Here is a 22,320-nt window from a genome sequence, read left to right as displayed (position 1 = left end):
TCTGCACATGTATTTCACATACTGCAGAGGGAAAATCTGACGGCAGAAGAGGTGCTTTGGAGGCAGGGCAGGCCTGAGCTCTGAGTTATTTATTTCTATTGACGGCTCTTGATGTTCTTTCTGAAGTTCTGATCATCAAGAAACTTGAGAATGAGCTTTTTATGACGGTGCTAAAGACAGACTTTGGCAACAGCCACGTTTCACCTCAAATCCTGATGCCACTGAAGCATCTCTTTTTACTTTTCTCTATAGGCTAGCACTGTTTTTTATTATTTTTGGAAGTATTAAAGCTGAACGAACCTTTGGGTTCAGCTTATTCAATTTCCTACAGCTATTTTTTTCAGCATCTATCTGGACATCCTGGATTTGTCAAGGAGATTTTCTCCTGTGAAGAACATAAAATAAAAACATCTCAGCTGTGGCTCTACATAAATCGTATCATTGCTCTGAGAATATGTACTGTACTTGGTAATTTTCTGATGGCTGCTCCAGCATTTTGATTAAAAAATTAGCACTGCAGCTCTGTAGTGCTATCCAGTATCAATAAAGTACGTGCTAAATGAACTAAGAACTGGCTGACGGACAGATCTGAAAAAACATTTCTCAAAGGGGACCACTCAAATGGGGCTGTTTCTAGTGGTGCCACGTGAAGAGTTGTCCAAAGCCCAAATCTGTTTGTCATTGCCACTGAGATCTGGAATGAACGCAAATCCCAGCTGATATTACAGACACCAGAGAGTGATGGAGTGGAAGGCAGGACCGAGGCACTGAGCTTTTTGGCTTGGTCAGGAACCTGTGCCCATGGACAATCAAGCATTTTAATATAATCACATACACATTTACAAATAACACATTTACCACATGTCCAGGAATGAGGAATGAAGGACAGAACCATACAATGAAAACCAGATGAAGTAACTAGTCCAGCCCCCACTTTTAGCAGGGAAAAGGGTCAGTAAGTGACAAAATATACAACAGTGACCAAAGACCAGTGTGAACCCTGCCTCGATGGTGGGGAGGGGCAATAACAGCACATGGGAGATTCCACCTTCCACACTGATCCTGGTGGTGCGGAACCTAAAAGGCACCATGAGCTACCCAAGACAAATACAACATGAATCAGGAGTGGTAGTTGCAGTAGATACATCTGAGACAAATGCTAGAGAGACATTTCTGATACATTAAGGAACATTTTTGGCTTTAAAAGCTATGAATCTGCTGAACTGGTCCAAGAGAAGAGGAAGAGCACATAGGTGGAGAAGCAATTCAAATAATCTGTGAGATGCCTGAAAAGGCAAAGAAAGAGAGCATCCACAGCAGCTTTCCTTAGATGAAAGCAGATTTCAAAAGGAAAAAATCTAACAATTACCCACTAGGAAAAACAGGTAGAGAAAAACAAGAGAAAAGCAGCAGCTAAGATATTCTGGTTTGTACGTAATAAAATAAGACCTAGTAAAAACCTGGCCAGGATGCTACCATATCATGCCTTTTGACTTCACATAAAATCCTACGCATTTTAGCTAAGAAAGACAGACTTAAAAAAAAAAATAAAAGTAAATGCAACGCAGAAAAGTTTGGATCTAGCTTTCAGAAATAGCAACTGCTTTTGCAAGGCCAGAAGGAAGCCCTAGGAAAGCCTGCAATTCCACACTCCCAGCTCACTGAGAAATCAAATTACACCTTTTAGAGCTCTACCGATGTGATCTGAAGGGGCACACATATGTCTAGAACTGTCAGCCATTTCATGATCTCACCAATATTTGTATTTGCTGTTCACTGACATAATTTTTATCTGCAAGCAAACGAAAACGCTATTATTTCTGTCTGAGAAATTGCTTCAGTGAACATTGCTGGAATGGATCAAATAATTTTTTGAGAAGTAGTATTTGCCTGGTTTTATGTGCTAGTGAGCCACTCATAAGTACTTCTAAATATTTGAATATACTACCCCTGCAAGTGTGTGTAGACATTTGATATGCCTTGTATTACATCACCTCTCAAACACTACTCCACACTGCAAATTCTTGCATTTAAAACCAAGACTAACAAATCAATGCGCCCTGAAGAGCATTTTAAAATCACCAGTACATTGTATCCTTGTGAGTTTTCTTTGCAATTTGTAGACAATAGATTTCCAATAACAACTTGTAATTAGCTCATTTTCTCTTATCCAATCGTTACATATTAAGACCACTGACATTTTGCAGATGGTATCTTTTGAAATCAGATATATTTGAAAAACTAGAGTTTGGCAATTCACACTTGAATGCACCGATTCCGGCATGCAACTGATACGACTGCACAAAAAGAAACAGCAGAACAGTGTCAGATACTCTTCCTGCCTTTTCCTGAAAATATCTGGATGGCAATTCTTGACCAAAAAGCATGAAATCACAATAATTTTAACCATGTCTACAGTTGCTATTAATTTTTCCCAAATTTTATTTCAGGAGACTCTGTTAATTCAAATCATAATGCCAAAACCTATAAACTAAGCAGAGTACACAACTCAACAGCCAACCTGGTTAGATGAATGAATATCTGATCTTAACGCAGCAACATTCACTTTTTGGTCTAAGGCAAAGCCATGTCCCCCTTTCCACCCTTAAAGACGCATCCACATGCAATGTATTTTTTACTGATCTGAGCATTCTTATTTTTTTCTCTGGAACCATATTTTAGCATTTGCAACATTTTTTGCTTAGAATAAATTTGTCTTTCTTGCTACAGATCAATTGTGCGTTTGGAGCATCAGCCCACGCGCAGGGAGCCCCTGAGCACGGGTTTGTATCTCCGCTTTACTAAGCTGCTGCATCCACCTGCAGCTCAACACTGCCAGATCAGTCCTAACAAAGCCTAAATACCTATTAAAGCCTAAATATCCAGCAAAGGATCACAGCTTGGTTGTGCAAACACTGGTTACTAAATGCTGTGTCAGTGACTTGTGACTTGTCTTTTTCCCGTCATCTCAGCCAGTCTGCACCTACTATAGAAATAAGCTAAATGCTTTAAATTTCTGCCTTTTGTTTCATTTTCTTTTTAAACTTTTAGTTTTGTTCTTGCTATAAGACTGCACTATTAAATTCATCATTCTAGAAGATGCCCCTTTAGTTGCCTTTATCCTCAGTAACACGGCTGCACACCGTTCCTCGAGGCAAACAGGAACGGGTTGCTTTGGGCCGCTGAAGGAAACTTCATTTCTTTCACATCACCTCTAACACTGCCTCAAACCGAAAGGAGAGGCCAGCCCTCCCCAGCCTGCTACGGTGTGTTTGAAGTTTAGATATCCCATAGCTCACAGAAGAAGCAAATCAATGTTGGTAAGCTAATGAATTATTTTCAAGTTTGTACCAATACCTGCAGCAACATGAAAGAAAAATCACATACCGAGGAGATTGCAGCTGAAGAGGCAGAGCATGGTCCACAAACTGTCAATATTTTAGGCCTGTGATTTGATCCTGTAGATAACAGTTGCTACAGCACTGCTTAAGAGAACACCTCAAGCAAAACATTTTATCTCACAATATAGTTGTCCAATATAATTAACCAGGCTTGACCAATCTAGCTGGAAAGTAGTAGTGACAAACACCCAACCCTACGTGCCAGCTTCATAAAGATGTGAGTAAACACTTCACCTGAACACAGAATTTACAGATGCAATTTCTGTTGGAATAGCTGGCTTGCTATGTGTACGTCGAGTACATATTATTATTATGGATGCATTTTTCTAAATATGGGTGCTCATTTTCCTTACACAGCATTTATTTATCACCTTCCTTAAGATTAGAAGTCTATCCAGAATACATAGACTTCTCAAAGCTTCCTTCCTCAATCAACAACTTCTTTCCTCTCCCACTTCTTTGATCAATCTTAAAGACAGGTAAAAAAGGAAAATCTGAACTAAAACTGAATCAGGGAAGAATGCAAACGTCTTTTAAGGAGTATAACAGCATCATAAGAGGAGGTTTAAGAGAAGAACACATTGATCCTTCAGCCTCTTCTGCATCCATTCCCGCATGAAATACGATCCTTCTAAACAATATTTGTGTTCTTTAGATAATAAGATATCCATAGACGATAACATATTGCTCATCTCGGAGAAACAGCAATTTTCTGTCTACATGTAACATATATGCATAAATGACTGGGCAATAATGACTGGACTGAAAAACAACAATTCGGTATTTTTCCTTCAAACTCCCTTTGTCTTTTTTTTTTTTTTTTTTCCCAGCCAGATATGACATTAAGGATCTTAAAACGTTGCTGCAGAGCCCCTAGAAACCGTGTGACACATGGGCCTTTAAGAGCCCCGCTGGGAAGTGCAAGGCACCCTCAGTTGGTCATGATAGCACTGAGGTGGGGAAGTTATCTTGGGGCATAATTTCTAACCTGACCTAATGAAATACTCCTGGTCTTTTATGCAATCTCAGTCAAAAAACTTTCTAAACCCAGTGTGACCTACTGGGAAGAGGTACAGTGGGGCACCAAAGATGCTTGCAAGAGGCCTTTTCTGTGCTTTCAGAAAAGTAACAAAATGCAAAAGCCAGTGGTGAGAAGGGGATGTTGGTTAGGAGAGCACTCCGATTGCCAGTGAGCTAGAATTTAAGTGGATTTTGTTGTAGGGTTAACAACTTCTTATTAGCTAAACAATGTTGACAGGATAAAGTCATTTTGATGCAATGCATGTTTTCCCTCTCTTTGACATATTTGTATTGCAAATTGACCTGTCCGCATTGATGATAATATAGATCTACAAGATTATAGTGATTTTTTTTCTTTCTTCTGGTAGGCTTTCACATTTGCCAGACTGCTACTTTCCCATTAGGGAAAACAAGAGGATTGCCAAAAGTGACATTCCTAATTCTAATGACCTCCAGTCAGATACGGTTCCAGAAGTTATATCCAAAAATCACTCATCTGAGCATATTTAAAGTATGACTCAGCTGGGTGATGTGCTTGCCAACTCACCTGACCATCTCCATGTTGATTAATCAGACACATGCTCTGCGTTAGCTCTTATGACAACTAAGCCTTTCATTTCTTAGTAATTTATCGAATCTTTGTGACAATATACAGACAACAGACAAATACACTTGCTAGTACACTCTATATTTTTGGAATGTGAAAAATCTTGAGATCATATTAAAAATTACTTTTTTAATTATGGTCCTGAGCCTGCTTACTTAATATAATTTATTAATGAGAAATTAGAAGACACCTACAAGTTGTGCTTGCCAGACCTGCCAGGAGAGCATTTCATTGGTCTCATACATTACTTACATATGATTAAGGTGATTTGAAAAGTGATACTTAAACCCTGTGTTAATAGATATTTCTAGTCCTCCTCATACATGCAAGTAAACTCCTAAAAGGCATATTCTTGGGATTCAGGAACAAAAGAACTTTCAGAAAACCAGAAGAAACATGATGGGGTAGGCCATCATTTCTGTCCGTAATCCAAAACCGTGCGCTAAGATGTGTATGGAAATTATTAGCATGATTAGAAATTATTATTAAAAATAATATTAGATGTAGTGCTTGTAAGGGCAAAACCATACTTGGATTTTTCTCACCCATGCACTTTTCATTCATTTGTGGCTGATCAGCATGGATGGGAATCAGAAATGCCATTTGAATCTTTGTGGATCTTGGAGAAAACAGAGACACACAAGGAGGGAGAGGAAGAGACTATTTTGTGGCTCTGTAAGTTACAAAAAAGCCATGAGACTATTTAAAATAAAATGCAACTTCTAAAGCAGCACGGGAATGACAAATTGGAAAGCTCTTCACATTATCAAGGTCATCTTCAAACCTTTCCAACACTGCAACACAACACCAGGACACGGCGCGCTGCAACAGATGTAACGCAGTTTTTGAGAGGATAAATTAGATTAAGACTTTCTGATGTCACTGAATTCTGGTAATTATGTTCCTCGGTTTGCTGAGCAGCCATCCCCACAGCCTGCTGCCAGCATGTAGAAATGAGTGACTTGGGTGAATTTCAAGCAACGAAAAGACCATCCTAACAGGCCAAAAATATGAAAAACGTGCAGGATGTTGCACCTTTAAACTACTACTCCAAGCCAAATTCTGGCTCATAACAAGGCAAAAATTCATAAACACTTAAGGACTGCAAACCAAAGTGTGCACTTAAGTGTTTGAAGTATTTTTGAGCATTTTTCCTACACTGTGTAACTTTCACCAAGCACTAAAGTTTGCTTACACAGTCCCCAAAATTTCAAAAGTTGCAAGCAATGAACTTTGTTTTTAAATTAAAAGCTGATGAGCCATTAACCGAACTTGATAAAAAGCAGACATTCTGGGAAAATTGCAAATGGAGAAGTCAGGCTGATTTTCAGCTTCAGATGGGGGACAATTCTCTCCATATAAAAAATCCTTTTGATAGACACTCATTGTTACGCCTTGGGTTTTGTTACTAAATTTTTGCAGTTTATCGATCACTATCTCTATTCATTGGCTAATATTTTGTACCTGTCTTATTTTCATTGTCTACTTAAAATTCACTGAACTGAAAACTCACACAAATGACTCTTGGAATTTAGCTTCGAGTTGCTGTGACTTTGAGAACCCATTGATCCAAATATGCTCCCAAATAACTACGTGTCAAGTCTTTATAGCTGGGTTAATTCACTTTATGGCCTTCTTAATGCATGCGTTTTTATGTTTTATTGTATATCTACTGGTTTGAGTGTGTAGTGTTGAATTAAATGCATATGTGGTTCAAACAGGTCCAAAGTGACAACTGGGGGCAATTTAAAAGCACTTTAAACATTATTATCCTAAGATTTTTATTTATTTATTTATTTTTAACCAAGAAGCTGAAGTTAAGAAAACAGAAACCACTCTCTTTAGAAAAGAGGATCTTTGGCAAAAGTAGAAGATCTGCATTAGCATCATTGCTTGCCAAAGAGCATCAACAAGGCAAGTGCTGGTGTGGGCACATGGTGACTCTTACACCCAACCAGCATTTCCCACTGAGCAGGCACTGGAGCCAGGTGCACTGGTTTAGAAAAGGAAATTAAGAGCTACTGAAATTACTTTGTCTATAAAAGGCCATATGCAAAGATTAGATATTCCAGCTTCAGAGGTAACCAGCTTGCTATCGGCCTTTTGCCTGCACTCAGCAGTTCAATGGTTGACTTTTGCTTTTGTTTAAAAGCGCATTCATCACATACAAGTTTTCTGTAGCTCACTATCCTTATTGTTGAATAAACCCCCACATATTCTCTCTTTTAGTATCCTAAAGGGATAGGCATCCATAAAACTTTCTGTCATTCAGGTGAAGGAGACAATGTGGGCCTGTTCCAGGGAAGGACTTCAATGAATGTGTAACTTAAAGTATGAACACAAAGTTATGAAGACAAATGGGACAACACATGTACTTATTTTTTCACACTGTTTAAGAAGCTCAGTGATCTAGGGATCCTTGCAAATGTTGCTGAGATATGGATTGAGATTGCACACTGTAATCTATTTACTTAGATGGAAACTAAATGCAGAAAATATCATTGCCAGGCAGAATACTCAGTTAAACACCTTCCCCATAGCAAGCTAACCCATGTTGCCACATTTAAACAGCTTCCAACCCTGTTTCCTCAGAAACCACATATTCAGGTCTACAGACATGGCCAGTTCAACATCTCTCCACTGTCAACAACAAGCAGCACAACAAAATACACAAGAAAACAATAAGCCCCACACAATTTTACCAACTTCCTAGCTCACGCTTATTCTTTGGAGAACAGTAATCTTTAGAAACCTTTAGTCTTCCATAGTATTTTCACAGCAATACAAAAAGGGATTCTTTTTGCCGACCATGTCTGGGAATACAACATTGTCACTGCAGATATTCACATGCATTCAACACCCGGGACAGACAAAGGCCTCAGGACTCACGGAATGCTGTATAGAGCTCCTGCAGGGTTAAGCGACCGTCATTGTTGTAATCATCAAACCGGAGAAGGTCTTCTAGTGTACAATCCAATAAATCATCTTCCAGGTCCTCCTTCTTCATTAGCTGTAGCAAAGAGAACAGGTAATCTTACATATAATGTAAAGCAACAGATTGCAGTCCCAGCTCACCCAGCAGATTTTCCACTAAATGCTCTTTGGGGAGATATAGATATATTGTATCCATCACGTATTTGCTTTTTATGAAGATACAATGGATATTCGCATTCCTGTAGCGCTTCGTGGGCCATGTACTGGTGAGGGTGAGGAGCCTCTTCCTTCAGCAGCAGCACAGAAACACATTTTCACTTCACAAATGTATTGAAAAATAAATACAAAACAGGGAAAAAGGAAAGTCTGTTTTTCTCTCTCTCCTGTGTAGGTAAGGACAAAAATTGTATTCCCTGCTTTTAACACTAGAATGGGCAAGAGTGGATGGTGTGTTCAACACTAACGTTTTTCCAGCCTCTGACAATTTGTTTCTCGTGTATTGTAAACATTTCACACATTCCATGTTAAAAATGAAGACAGCTTTAGAAGTCATACATCCAAGTTAGCAAACAGCCAAAATCAGACCTAAGGATAATGAAAATGTTGGGTTCTCTGAATTTATTGTAAAACGTGAAGAAAACTGCTGAAATGTTGCATCTTCTGGGCAGGAAGGCTTTTTGCTGTAGCCCAGGGTCTCTTTTATTTACTATTCTAGTCTTGGCCCATTATATTGAAGCAATGTAAAGTAATAATGCTAAAAAAATGACCCTTCACCTAGCAAGTAAAAATGTTCAATAAAAGTGAGATCAACCACAACTTACAAGATCAATCTTTTAAGGATGGAAATTTCCCTTTGTCTACCTTTGTATTGAAAATTGATTAACTTTTCATAAGACTGACAAGTTTTTACTAGTCCTTTTGATTTAATGTCAGAAAAAAAAAAAAAAAAAAAAAACAAAAAACCACAACACACAACATGAAACACTTCAGCTGCAAGAAATCCAGTAGATTTATGAATCTGACTTTAAAATGCATTAAAGTTTTAAATGGAAATAACATTCCAATTACTATGCTCTCTAAAGAGAGGGGGACAGACCATCTGCTGCCGCTTTTTTGCTCAAAGGAATTCTGTCATGGAGGACAAACAAGTGAGTGAAGATCCTCACCATCCCCAGGTACTGCCCCAAAGCAGGACTGTCCCCTCCAGAGGGACCCTGCTGCCATTCTTTGCTTTAGGGTGAATCCGTCTGCAATGAGCATCCTAAAGATTGCCCTTCAGGTCTTAAAAATTACTTTTTTCTGCAGCAGTGCACATTACCTGCCTCGAGTTTTTCCTTGCAGACAAGGTTATAGTGCTCGAGAGACTATTTTTTCTTTTAAATAAAAGAAAGAAAATGCACAGCAGCAGCTCATTCAGCAGCGAGAGAAGGAGATCCCTCTGCACCACATTCATTTCAGCTGCACCACATATGTTTTCACCCACAGGCAATGAAATTCCCATCTTTGGGGAAATTTGAAAGTTGCAGAGAGTTTCAAATTAAAGATCCCATGCAAATCAATCACAAATTTACCTAACAAGGCAAGGAAAGTTCTGTTGAGACTATAAGAGAGAAGATTAAAAATTGCTCGTTACCTAAAAATAAATCACTTGAAAACTGGGTGAATCAACCGATCATGTAAGAGCACATGAAAATCATCATCTTGTTAGAGCTGACGAGAAAAATAAAGAATTGACATGCTACATGTAAACCGTGAATCCTGTTGGTATGAGAGCCCCAGAGCTGCCCTGCAGACACATCCTCTGGTTGGGAATCCAGCCACGGTCCCAACCAAGGGCCCAAGACCAGCACCACTCCACTCAGGATTATAAGTATTCATGGTTTATCTCTATTCTGCATTAGCTCACATTATTTTGTCTTTTGAGAGGTGATCACACTGCCAACTCAGCAATGCTGGTGGCAAGACTTGGTGGAGGATGTTGGGGTGAGAGGGCTCAACTTATTCTGGTCCATCAAATTGAAGTGGACTCCAGATATGCAAAGCAGGTTTGTCAATTTTGATAAGAGTGAGAATAATTAAAATAATAGTAGCCAATGTCTATGTTTGCTCTTGTGAGAGAGACCTGGGCTTCAAACACATCTGCAAATAAAACCCATAGTAACTTTGTGGCCAACCTTAAAGCACTGACTCCTGCTCCTTTAAAATGCAGGTCATTGTTTCTTCCTAATGGTAATGGCTTGCAGGCTGCCAAACCTTTATTTCCACACGAGCTGAGTTTTAACATCCTAAAAGAATAAGTTTCATGTAAAAAGGGGGAAAAAATGGAGAGTAGAGCAGACACTTAGATGTCACTATGCAAAAGCTGGCTTTGAATTCAGATAAAAGTGTTTTCTTATACCTACTATGTCTTTATAAAAGAATCATTGCACTTAGATGAAGCATTGTATAAATTCATAGCTCTGAGATCTAAGGGAATTTACTCTGACACTTTGCATTGTGCAGAAAGGATTGTGCATCGTGTCAACAGCCTGAGGATTAAAATTCAGTGCAAACTCTCCTACACAGGAGCGAGCTGAGGGAGGAGCAAGCTTGCGTCTGCCCTCCCGCGTGCTCACAGCTCACATTTACACGCTGGAGCTGCAGCTCACTTCATGTTCACTTGGAAGCGAGGGCAGATGAGATGCTCCTGCAGAACACAGGGTGAAGTGCCAGCTCTGGAAACTGGAACAGCTCCCAGGCAGGTACTGGCTTCCAAAAGCCTTTTAAAAGGCATTTGTTTCTAATTCTCCTCATGGATGACACGATTAAATGGAAAAGACAAGATCTTCCCACATCTGGCATAAAGCATCTTCTTATACTTATGAGACTGTTTCCTCAAGGTCTGCATGTGCAAAGAGCAAGTTCAGGACACGGAGTAACCAGGTTGAGTGCGTTGGCTGCCTGTTTGGTTCACTTTACCAATTAGATGAATTCTAACACAGCATGCCCATAATTAGAAATAACAGATTTTTTTTCAAGCTCTCACCTTTTCTTTCATTATTAAGTTCTGCTAATCAACATTTCAGCATCTTCCTAGGGATTTGGGGAAAATAAGCCTGTTAAAAAAGATTCCAGCTTTGCTGTCACGTTACTGCATGTTAATGCATGGTCCAGAAGGCAGGGAGGAAGAATTAAGAGATTTCTGCCTAACTTACATGCACCTAAAAAAATCCAAATTAATTCTCCCCAAGCTGGCTAGCTGGAAACACTTCAGAAGATGACGGTTATAAGCAAGGATTAGTATCTATTTTCAGGAGCATGGATGGGGCTGGAAAACTGCCATGTTTTTTGTTTGTAGAGTAGCTTCAAATGTTTGTGACAACACCGTTACCCCAGAGACACAGAGACAGACTCATACACTGAAGTAGATTTTCCTCCTTTACCTGCTGCCAGCCGGACAGTTACAAACGACTCTTCTCACAAGAGCGCTGCTGCGTTACATTTCATTCACTCTCTGAAGGAAAAATGCAATCCACTTCATAATTCCATTTTCATTGCACAATAAACTCACCTGAGCCAGTTCCAAGCTGCTGAGATGCCCATCGCTGTTTGTATCCAAGTGTTTAAACATATTTTCAACTAAGAAGCGCTTCTGGGAGACTCCGTCCTCAGCCAGGCTGCTCGGAGGGCTCTGCCGACGAGCCTGCAGGTCCAGGAGGATGCTTTTGAGCCGGCTGTAGTCTGCCATGGTACAGGTGTCACCTAAAAGACAAGACCACATTACCAGACCACATGCATTCACCTTAATCTTTTTAAAGGATGGAGCTGCTAAAAGGAAAAATAAGGCACAGCAGAATCCAGGCTGTCTGAGTGTACAGTGCCACTCAGCTCTGTGCTTGAGGAGCTCCTGCAGATGTTACCTTCTGTAATAGCTGGCAGCTTTTCTAAATCCTGCTGTCAAGGATGCTCTTCAGCATGTCACCTTCCAGACTATAGAGCTTCAGTTGCAGACTTCCACACTCAGCTTTCTAATCCCCATCCATATTACATGGGCTCTACATTTTGTAAAGATAAAATAAATTCATCTACTCTGTGATTACAAAGTGAAAAAAACTAATCCTGGGGAAGCCGATGTTTAGAAAGTGCCCCAAACATAAATAAATGGCACCCCCTGAGTGTCACCTTGTGTCAAACATGGGGCTTAAATGTGGCCAAGGTGGTCGGCCAGTCAGAGGGAGGACAGCGAGGAGGCCCTACACCTGGGATGCCACTGGTGCGTGCACATCAACCCATGCAGATGACACAAATGCTTTCCTCAGCCCCTGACCAGGGAAAAAGGTTAGTATAAGGGAAAAGCCCTCAAGCCACTTGCTCTGAAGTGACACCCGATTGGCCAGAGGAATCAAACAGAACCTTCCTGATCCTGAAAGCTCCTGCTACAGTGGCAGCAGCCAGCTCTTCCACATTTGTTCTCTGGGGAACATCCTGCTCTGATTTCAGGGCATCTTCTTAGAGAAGAAACTCATCCACATACTAAAGTAATGTAAGATGGTATGGCCCTTTTCTGCTCAACTGATGTCTGGCAGAGCTTGGTAGAATAAAGAACGGCAACTGTCTTTTTTGTGTAAATCTGTTTGCTTTTGTGTAGACCGCAGTGGCTGGTGTCTTGCAGGAACCTGGCTGACTCTGCCTTCGAGTGGACTCTGGAGCACCCTCGCGTTTCAGCTCTCCCACACTGCGTGGGCACCAACCATCACCCACCAACAGTACCAACACAGTCAGTGGTTCCCGTTAGATGCTCTTTTCTCTAGAATGTATTTTCTCTATAATGTAGTTGCCCTTACTCTCTGTAATGGTGCTTTAAAACCATTGACCCTGTTGGATTAAATCTGAGGGAACCTGGTCTTGCTTCAGTTTAAGGGACCCTTGTAGATCAACTCCCAAAGGACTACAAACATTATTCCTCTGAAAAATAACAGAAGACTGGCATACTGACAGCTAAGTGTTCCTGTCCTTTTCTTGGTGAGCTGCACCATTTTTGGTCCTCTGGTCCCATTCCAGCTGAAACCCAATTACAATTCCTGTTGGGAGGCATCTCTCTGATAGCAAACCCATCGACTGCCAAGATTTCTTTTTTACCCTTTGTATTTTGGGCTCGCAGCTTCAGAAGCACCACAACTTGAGAAGGTGCAAGAGGACACGAAGGCTGGACATGTATTCACCCGTCAGGTCAGTGCCCTCCTGCTGCACAAGCAATAACTGCAAGACAAGGTTTGTTTTCCACCCTGAACTCTTCTAGGTTTGAGAGTTTCTCACTGCTCAGGGATACTAAGGAGCTATAAAATTATTCCTTCTCTCTAAACAGTCTCCAAAGATCTCTTGGTTCCACTAACTCTATGGAAAAAAAAAATAATAAATGAGGCTAGTCAGCTACTATTAGTCTTGTTTATTATTTGTGTTGGGTTTTTATTGGTTTTTGTGGGGTTTTGTGTTTCCCATCCACACCTCCCATGCCCCTCTGGAAACATGTCCTATGATGCCTATTGTGAAGTCAGAGTGAAGAGGTATCTTTCTTCCAATAACATGCTTATTTAAAATTGATTGTTGCATGCAGTGTAATCACGTAATTTTGCAATCTTGTTGTAAATACCACTGTAGTTACTACAATGATAGTTTTTTTGTGAGCTGGAATTTTCCTTTATCTTCAGTCAACTTTAAATCCCTGAGATGCATCTAAGACTAATGAAAACAGGGAAATCTCACTGATTTGCTTTTGCTTTGTGGTTTCCATTCAGGAGCACAATCACGGCTACAGACAAGCCACACGGTGACCCCCAGGTGGGCTGACCCGCCGACACAGTCCTCTCCACAGTGGGGACTACCCCGCAGCCCCCAGATCTGCTCACCCTGACACCTGCCTTCAGCCCTTTTTATTTCTCACTTCATCCTCCTATTGACTTTCACCAGTGGCATATATCAAAGCAGCTCTTCCTTTACACCTCCCAGACCTTTTATTTTCTGCAGCTGGGTTTTTTTTCCCAGAGACTCCCTAACTGGTGCCCGGGGCAGTGCTTTCCCAGCCCTACTCCCTTGCTGCCTTTCTGATTCACCTCCACCCTCTTTCTGACTACAAAAGGCAGAATTGGAAAAGGACCCAAGTGCTTCTGAATACTCTTCATCTCTTCTAACAAGCCTTCTCACTTTATTAAGCTTATATTGACAACTTTTCTGGCTAACAGCTGTCCCTGGCACCAGTCTGATCCCATGCACCTGCCTGGAGGATTAACTGGTGTGACAGTTCCTTGGACACTGGAGCCTCAGACAAAACCGAGCACAACTGCATGTTTAAACAGAATTTCCAGTGTGTATCATGTTAATGCAATGGCAAAATATACACAGTATGTGCAAGGAGCACAAACGTTGGATCTCAATTCCTGTGCGCGTGCGACCTGACCAGGTCACCCAGTGGTGACACAGCTAGGCTCTCAAATGAGTTGCATGGTGTGAGCAGGGAGATGGCAATCTCCTTTCCCTGCATTATAACCCTCCTTGATTTCTCCATGCTCTGGAAACAAAGGCACCAGACAACTGCTCTTTGTAAAAAAGTACACACTGCTCTGGGCTGCAAGACAGCCCAAGGTGGGTATGCTCATTTGGGGACTTTCAGAGGGTCACCACCATGCTGCAGCCTCCAGGTAAATGTGATGGGCACAAAGAGTGAAATAAAGGAAACCATGGAAGGATGGAGCTGGTGACAGTCTCTAGGAGGAATTCCCAAATCCTGTTATAAACTCTCGCAATACTTTTTCCCCCACCACACTACTGCTGTGTCCACGGTCAGGGACCATCTACCAACAGAGCCCCATCCTGCACGGCAGGATAACACCATTCCACTGCACACACAGCAAAGAAAACCAGCAATAAGGCAATTATGTCTCCTATTTAAAAAATAAGTTCAGTTTCACATGCTGTTAACACGTGCCACAGTTGGAAGGTCAGGAGGTGCACTCAGCCTCTCTTAAAACTGCTCCAATACCTCATTACCTTCACTTATCTCAGGAGAAAACTACACTCTTAGCTCTGCTGGAAGTGGATCCCTCAGCATCTCTCCACAGTGCGACTGTGACAAGACTCCACGGGTCTTGCACCTTTGAACATCTTCTCCTGATATCTGAGGGCTGCGGTGACGCAGGAGCAGTCACTTAGAGCATGGCACAGCTCAGCAGTGCTTGATGTGTCAAACAATAAGTGAAAGCAATAACATCCCGGGGTTGCGAGATTAATAATTTGTGGGGTTTTTTAACTAAAAGATAGGAAAATGCACTAAAACTGTAATATGTATATGCATATGTGCATATGAATATCTATATAATTTATATATCACTGTAGTGGAAAAACAGGGGAAAAACCACTCCAGGTCAAAGGAGATACTCCGTTGGACCTGAAACTATGACTTTATATTAATCTGGACCAAAGTGTTAGTTCCAAAATTATCAATGCCTGGGCTTGTTTGAGCTGGTGTTTTGCTGCGTAACCTGGACCTAATGCTATTCCAAATACAGTTTCAAAGCACTGCAGTGACCAGATATGGATGCTGCAGGAACCCTGCGAAAGACACTGCCTGCTCCCCTCCCGCGGAAGGGAGGAGACATTTCAGCAACTTGAATCATTTGGCCAGCCCAAGCCAAGGACAGCTAGGCCCTCCTGTAGTAAAGATCCTTCCCTTCCTTTACTAAGCATTATTCTTTTGTCTTTTAACCTATCTTCCCTCCAGGGGCTGCTAACCTTCATTTTTCAGAGCTGTTGTACAGGTCCTGCAAAGGACAACTCTGTATTTTCTCTCCTTCCCACCCACCCATCTCCTGCTGTTGATGACACCTTGTAATCTTCTTACCTTGTGCCTGGGATCCACCAGCTTTATCTACTAAATACTGTCTCTTTATGTTTCTGACAGCACTGCTGCCCCTTGCATGTTTTCTGTTCTTCCAGTTATTATACCCCTAGCTGTTAAACAGAAAGAATCACTGAAAAGCCACCTGTATGCCCTCTCACTTATCCGTATTCTTGTCCCTGCTTTGCTAAGTGCCCACAGCGGTTTCCTTTGCACCATGAGCTCATCGTTCGCAGTTTCTCTCATCGGTAGGTCTCGCTAATGGATGTCTCTCAGCTTGGTTTCCTTGTTAGGGCTTCCCAGGGACATGGATTCTGTTGGCAATTGCCACCAGCTCAGACAAGTTTTGCACTTCCAGAGGCGGCTTGTTGGGAGGTGGGTCTCCCAGCCCACACACCGCAATGTGACCGTCACTGTTAAGGGCATCCCATAGACATCTGACATCAAAATTAAAATGCTGATCATCTAACACAGGGTGGGGTATTTTTTGCACTAACTTCAATAACAACACGTAAGACCATAATCTTTGGATTCCAGCTTCAGAATTAAAATAAATTAAAAGGCTACCTCCACCATTCCAAGAGACTCCCTATCACTGCCACTGATGGCCACCCTACTTTTTGAACACAAATGTAATTCGATAGCAATGCTTTGCACAACAAACACCAGCCTTTCCAGGAAAAGCTGCATGGTTTTTGGCCCACAGTAGGACGCTCTGGGCAGAGATGCCTTTGTTCCCCTTCCCAAGTCAGCCTGTATCCCTCTTGCGAGCTCAACATCTCACTTTGTAGCCCAAAGAAGAAAACACCAGTGGCTTTCAAACCAACCTCACACAAGGTGCAGCTCCCTCCTGTGCTCTTTGGATAAAACTTCAGTACACTTGCACAAAATTCAGGGATTTCTGGCACTTTCTTTTTTGTAGAAACAGACCATTAAAGCCCTCCTCCAGCAGCAGCCTGCAGTGGTCTCCAGCCCCAAACCCTCCTCCTGCAGCAGCCGTGGTCGTGTGATGTAGGATGGAGCCGAAAGCGAGAAACAAGCCCTTTTTATTCATTTACAGCACTTTCAAAACCAGTGAAACCTGGCACTGTTTGAATTAAAAAAAAAAAAAAAAAAAAAAAAAAAAAGGCAAAGAAAAACAATACGATAGAATAAAAGTAAAAGAAAAATTCAGCGTATTCAGGTCTGATTGCTAAAGTCTGGCCAGTAACTGTCACATTTACATGCTCTGCTCACTCCAAGCAATGCGGTTTCTTGCTCTGTTTTGCAGCAGCTATGTAATTCATCCTGTTTAGCACATATGCATGCTTTGGCAGATAAAATATTGATCAGCCTGCCAAGAAACACAGAGTGCCATTCTGTTTTCATGTCAAAACTCAGTAATGAACTACATTTATCAAGAGCATCCTTTCTGTGAAAGGTCAGTGGTGAATGTGGCTAAATTGTGATGACAGATCATTAATCCAGTTCCCTCAATAATTACCCTCTTTAAGGACTTTGCTTCTGGTTTCTGTGAATTGCAGCAGGTTTTTACCGTGGGATCCCTGAGCAATCTTCAGCCCACTTCTGAGTCAAAGTAGATAATCAAGAAACAGCAAGTCTGGGGATTAAGTGTCCTTCAAAGGAATGCAGTTAACATAAAATAAAAAATGAACTGAGGAAGTGCAGAGCTTGCTTTGATGGGTAAACTAATCTCCTTGTAAAAGACTGTTGTCCAAGGTGTCTTGCAATGCAATGATTACTAGAAATGTCAGTACTTCTTCTAATATCAAAAATGATCTGATAACACCTATAGAGCACCAATCTCAAAGTCCTTGGCGTTCAGCTATCCTGACAGTAGGTGTGAACCTAAACACGTACAGATGTCTTTAGAGGATCTGAGCCCCACTGGTGACTGAGCTATTTTGCAGCACAACTACAGAGGCTGCACGAATGGCAGATGGCACCTGCAGCTCTTCATAAAATCCGTGACAAAAGCTGTGCGGTCATTAGCATCCAGGCTAAGTACAAAAGTATGTGATTATCTGCACAAAAAGGTATATATGGAGATTTATTTTATTTCACAGTTCCTCTTAGACCGTGCTGGTTATTTCTGGCTGTTCTTAGAGCAGTTTTCTAGCTCCAGGAAGAAATTCAGTGCAGGAGATGGGAGCACTAAGCTTTGTTTTCTCACTCATATCCATGGGGCAAAAGAGATGTAGTTACTGAAAATTACATTTCTAGACAAAATTAAAGGGATTTGAGAAAAGTTTTGTTTCCAAACAGACCAGCCCAACATATGCTTTACTCAGGCTTTACCTGGTATTGTTAGAAGCATCAGAAAAGGACTTGACTGTTACAGGATACAGATTCATTTACGACCGTGGCTCCTTAATTCTTTTGCCATTTACAGCTAAATTGCCTATCAGCATCAGCCCATTTTCATGCATACAAAATGAAAGCATTGACACGCCTAAACTGCAAAAATGTGGTCCCAAAACAACAGACTGCTGAATCGGAGTGAGATGATTATGTGAACTCTTTACACCAATAACCTGTGGCCTTGTGGCCTGTTTGACTTGACAGAGTAGTTTTACATAGGGACAGAAAAATTAAAGATGACTTCAGTTCTTCAGAGGTCTCATTACAAATCCCCATTCCTCCATGCACATTTTCTATCTTTCTCTTTCTGCCTGTCTTCCTTTAATTGCTCTTTTCTGCACATGCATGGAGAGGTTGGTTGGACTTTCCTCCTACTCTTCCTGTGTGGTCGGAAAAAAGGGAAAAAACCTGCTTTTCACAACAAGTTGCATGAACATACTCCTCTGAGCAGGTGTAGCAGCTCGCTGCAGTAAGAGAAGAATATTGAGAAAACTGTGTGAAATTCAGAGATTTCTTGCAATTGAGAGACATCTGCGAGTTTAAACCAAATCTTAATCTACAACAAGTCATGATATCAACCATTTGACTCTTGATTGCTCAGAGAAAGCTTCCCATAAAATACCAGGCAGTGCTTTGCAGCAATTACACGGCAGGTAACCACACCGCAATGTTTCTGTAATGCCTGATAATAACGCAAAGAGTATCCTGCTGCCTCCAAAAACCACCAAAGACCAAGATCTCCACCATTGCTGTGCACAGAGGGAGCCATGGGCTGTCGATGTGACATTCAGGCAAAGCTGGCTAATTGCACCGTGCTCCCATCGCAGTGCTACCTGCCTGCCGACTTTACACACAGCTAAACCCCTCGAAGGCTGAGGACCTGCTTTATTCCTGATTTGCATTTAAAAGTTAAGTGAAACTCTGGTAAAGTTCCCGCTAAGAGGAGCAGATGTTTAACATCATGCAAATTCATGAACATTAGCAATCCTTCAGCTGCTACTGCTGAAAAAATTCAATTAAAAATAAAAGCCCAAACTAGCTTGCTTATCTTAGGGATATGTTTCAGTTAATAAGATGTACATTTATCAGATATCCATATATAATTTAGCAGCAACTGGGAGCTCACCAAATATATCACAGAAATGGAATGGAACATACACCATGAGAAGCAGATACTATTAAGCACTAGATATCTATAACCTGGAAGAGTTAAAACTTGCCCCAGCATTTATCTATTTCACTATTTCATTTTATTACAAGAAAAAGCACCCATCTATTACTCTGTGAGCTTTTAAAATATATTAAAAACTTACAGCATCAGAATGTAAGTTCCCCATTCTAGAAACAAAAACTCTTCCTTCCTCTCACAATTACCTTCTGAACTGCATCAACCTAAATGACTGACACGCCTTAGCTCTAAATGCACAGGAAAAGAGACAGATGGATCTGCAGCCTTTCTTGGGTAACCCAAGAATCACAGCTTGGTTTACCAACTCCAAAAGCAAGTTCTAGATCTGCCTCCTTCCTGGGAGGGCGCAGGCAGCAGTACGGGCAGGAGACACGACAAGCATCCCCAGGACAGGGAGGCAGGACGAAGTCTGCAGGTGGGATAGCACACGATAAATGCAATTTATCAAGTGCCTATCTCTGCCTATGCTGTGTGCCACACATTTATGGATTTTTTTTTAAAGCCAGAAAGGATCATGCACACACTCTCACCTCTTCCATTACGCAAGTACCAAATCTAACAAGACTTCCCCTGCAGCAGCTCCATGATTTGTTTGCTCTACAGCACACCTCCCAGGAAGGCTTCCAGCCCTGATTTAAACTCATAGGAGTAATTTTTCAAATGATTACTTAGTCTCAATGGGCAAACACATTTTATTTTTAATTTGTTTAGCTTCAATTTCCATATACTGAATTTTGTTACACATTTATCTGGTACATCAAACTGTAAGTCATACATCCCATACGTCATCTTCCCAGCTTTGCACCGATGCTGGACTCAGCTCACATCTTACCTGTCCTTTCTGATGACAGCGGCTCTCACTAAGGCAGCTCATGTTATAAACAACTGCTTTTTTCTCTTTTCTGGGAATTTTATCATCCCTTGGTGGGCAACATGACCACGGTCACGTCTGCAAGAACCTTCGGCTTCTAGTCAGCAGCAGGCAGCTCCACCACAACTCAGTGTCCATCACCTGAGCTGGCTCAGACCATTTGTGGTACCACATGTTGATGCTCCATAACCCACAGAGAGCATGAGCCTGTTCCCAGGCCAGGGATTTCTAGAAGATTATGGTAGACAATTGCTCTCATCCCACCGGGACATCTCTCCCAAAGATGCACTCAGCATTCCAATCACTACTGGGCATAAAGAAGATGTAACTGACAGCAATGCCTGGGGCTGGGAAAGTTTTCTTTGAGATACCATAAGCAAACAAGGCTATTCCTACTGCTGTTTTTATTATTCACTGCCTGCTGCTATTAGTTGTTATTTTCATGTTAAGAAACTAAAAATGTTTGTCAAACCAGAGAGAAGAAACAATGCATGAACAACACAGCAGATGAAGAAGGAACACACACAGTCAAAGCAAACAACTCATCCCTGCACCACTTATCCCAACTATTTGGTGAGCACAAACACAGTAATAGAAATCATAAGTGAATTATGCATGATTCATAAACAGAAAACTGGCTATGTCTAATGATTAATTTATTCACAACACACCCGCTCTGCTATAAATCCATGACTCTGCACAGAGACATGATCTTACATAGGCACACACACCCAACTCACGCGCCTGCTGTGTACTCCCTCCAAATTGCATTTTGACTTCAGATTGCATTGTTTTTCTTTGTAAAAACTACTAAGCTAAAATAGTGATGCTACATCCTAAGTTGCAGATGGGGAGGTGGGCAGCAGGAGAGGAAAATGTGCCATACACAGCTGTTTTTAACAGTGACAACAAAATGAGGTTAAAGAATGTCCAATTACTTAAGATCCCAACTCAAAACAAATTCACAGTGTAATGAATTGATTCAATTATTGAAAACCACTGTATTGAAACAGCCCCGGAAGACAGCAAAGGTTTCTGCAAAGGTTAAGAAAAAGAAGAAGAAAAATCGAGAAAGGGGTCTGGGCAGATGCCAAGCAGGTGCTGGGGATGCCACCCCCAGAAGGGACCCCCCAACAGGGACAGGGATTCTCACGCCAGGGCCAAGGGGATGGATTTGGCAGGGGATTGGATTTGGAGTGGGGAAGGTGAGGGCTGGCATAGATGGGGAGCAAACCAGTCAGCACTTGGGGGGATCCAGTCAGCTGTCTTGGGGAATGGGAAACACAGAGAGGTGACAGCAGGACTCAAATAGCAAATTCCCCAAGATGTTGAGGGCAGATCCATCAGTGGCACTTTGGAGGGAGCCCAGCAAGGTGCTGTGCTCAGTTCACGCAGGTCCAGACACACCTGGAGTCCCGAAATGCTCCTTTTCCTGCCCTTCCCCTGGCTTGGTCCCCACCAACAGGCTGGAGAGCCAGAAAATAGCCAAGCAATGCAAAAAAAAAGCAGCTTAGCAAACTTAGAATAATGGAATCAGAAATATTTTGGTTGGAAGAGATGCCTAAGATCATTGAGTCCAACCACAACCTAACTCTGACACTAACCCATGTCCCTAAGAACCTCATCTATGCATCTTTTAAACCCCTCCACGGATGGTGACTCCACCACTTCCCTGGGCAGCCTGTTCCAATGCTTCACAACCCTTTCCATGGAAAAATTTTTCCTAATATCCAATCTGAACCTTCCCTGGTGCAACTGGAGGACATTTGCTCTCATACTATCAGCTTGTCGTGAGATATTGAGGTAGCTGTTTGCTTCTGAATGCAAGTTATTGCTAAGAGAGGCATTGTCACCTAGACTGTGTCCTCAGGAAAGACAGCACTGCTTTTCCTCCCACGGGAGCCTGGCTTTGTTGTGCTCTGTCTGTAGTGATATAAGGGATATTTCATATTTCTATACTTTTCAACATGAAAAACAAAGAAACAACAACAACAAAAAGTAAAAATACTATCTATGAAAAGCCATGCTCCTGGATAGAAGAGTTTGAGCAGAGCTCCTGAAAACAGG

General features: G+C 41.6%; 1 protein-coding gene across 4 annotated transcripts in view; it reads right to left on the bottom strand.

Annotated features, from left to right (window-relative positions):
- Positions 1-22,320, bottom strand: part of FSTL4 (follistatin like 4) — a 217,174-nt gene that overhangs the window by 89,792 nt on the left and 105,062 nt on the right. For all 4 annotated transcript variants that reach the window (XM_065030001.1, XM_065030002.1, XM_021289082.2 and 1 more), the window contains exons 5-6: positions 11,513-11,703; positions 7,918-8,038 (exon numbers count right to left, since the gene is read on the bottom strand). In XM_065030001.1, the coding sequence (XP_064886073.1) occupies positions 7,918-8,038; positions 11,513-11,703 (312 nt within the window). The remainder of the gene's footprint in view (positions 1-7,917; positions 8,039-11,512; positions 11,704-22,320) is intronic.

Source organism: Columba livia, chromosome 14 (genome assembly GCF_036013475.1).
Source record: "Columba livia isolate bColLiv1 breed racing homer chromosome 14, bColLiv1.pat.W.v2, whole genome shotgun sequence".
Lineage (NCBI taxonomy): Eukaryota > Metazoa > Chordata > Aves > Columbiformes > Columbidae > Columba > Columba livia.
The sequence above is the reverse complement of the archived record's forward strand: the minus strand, read 5'-3'. Positions and strand labels throughout refer to the sequence as shown.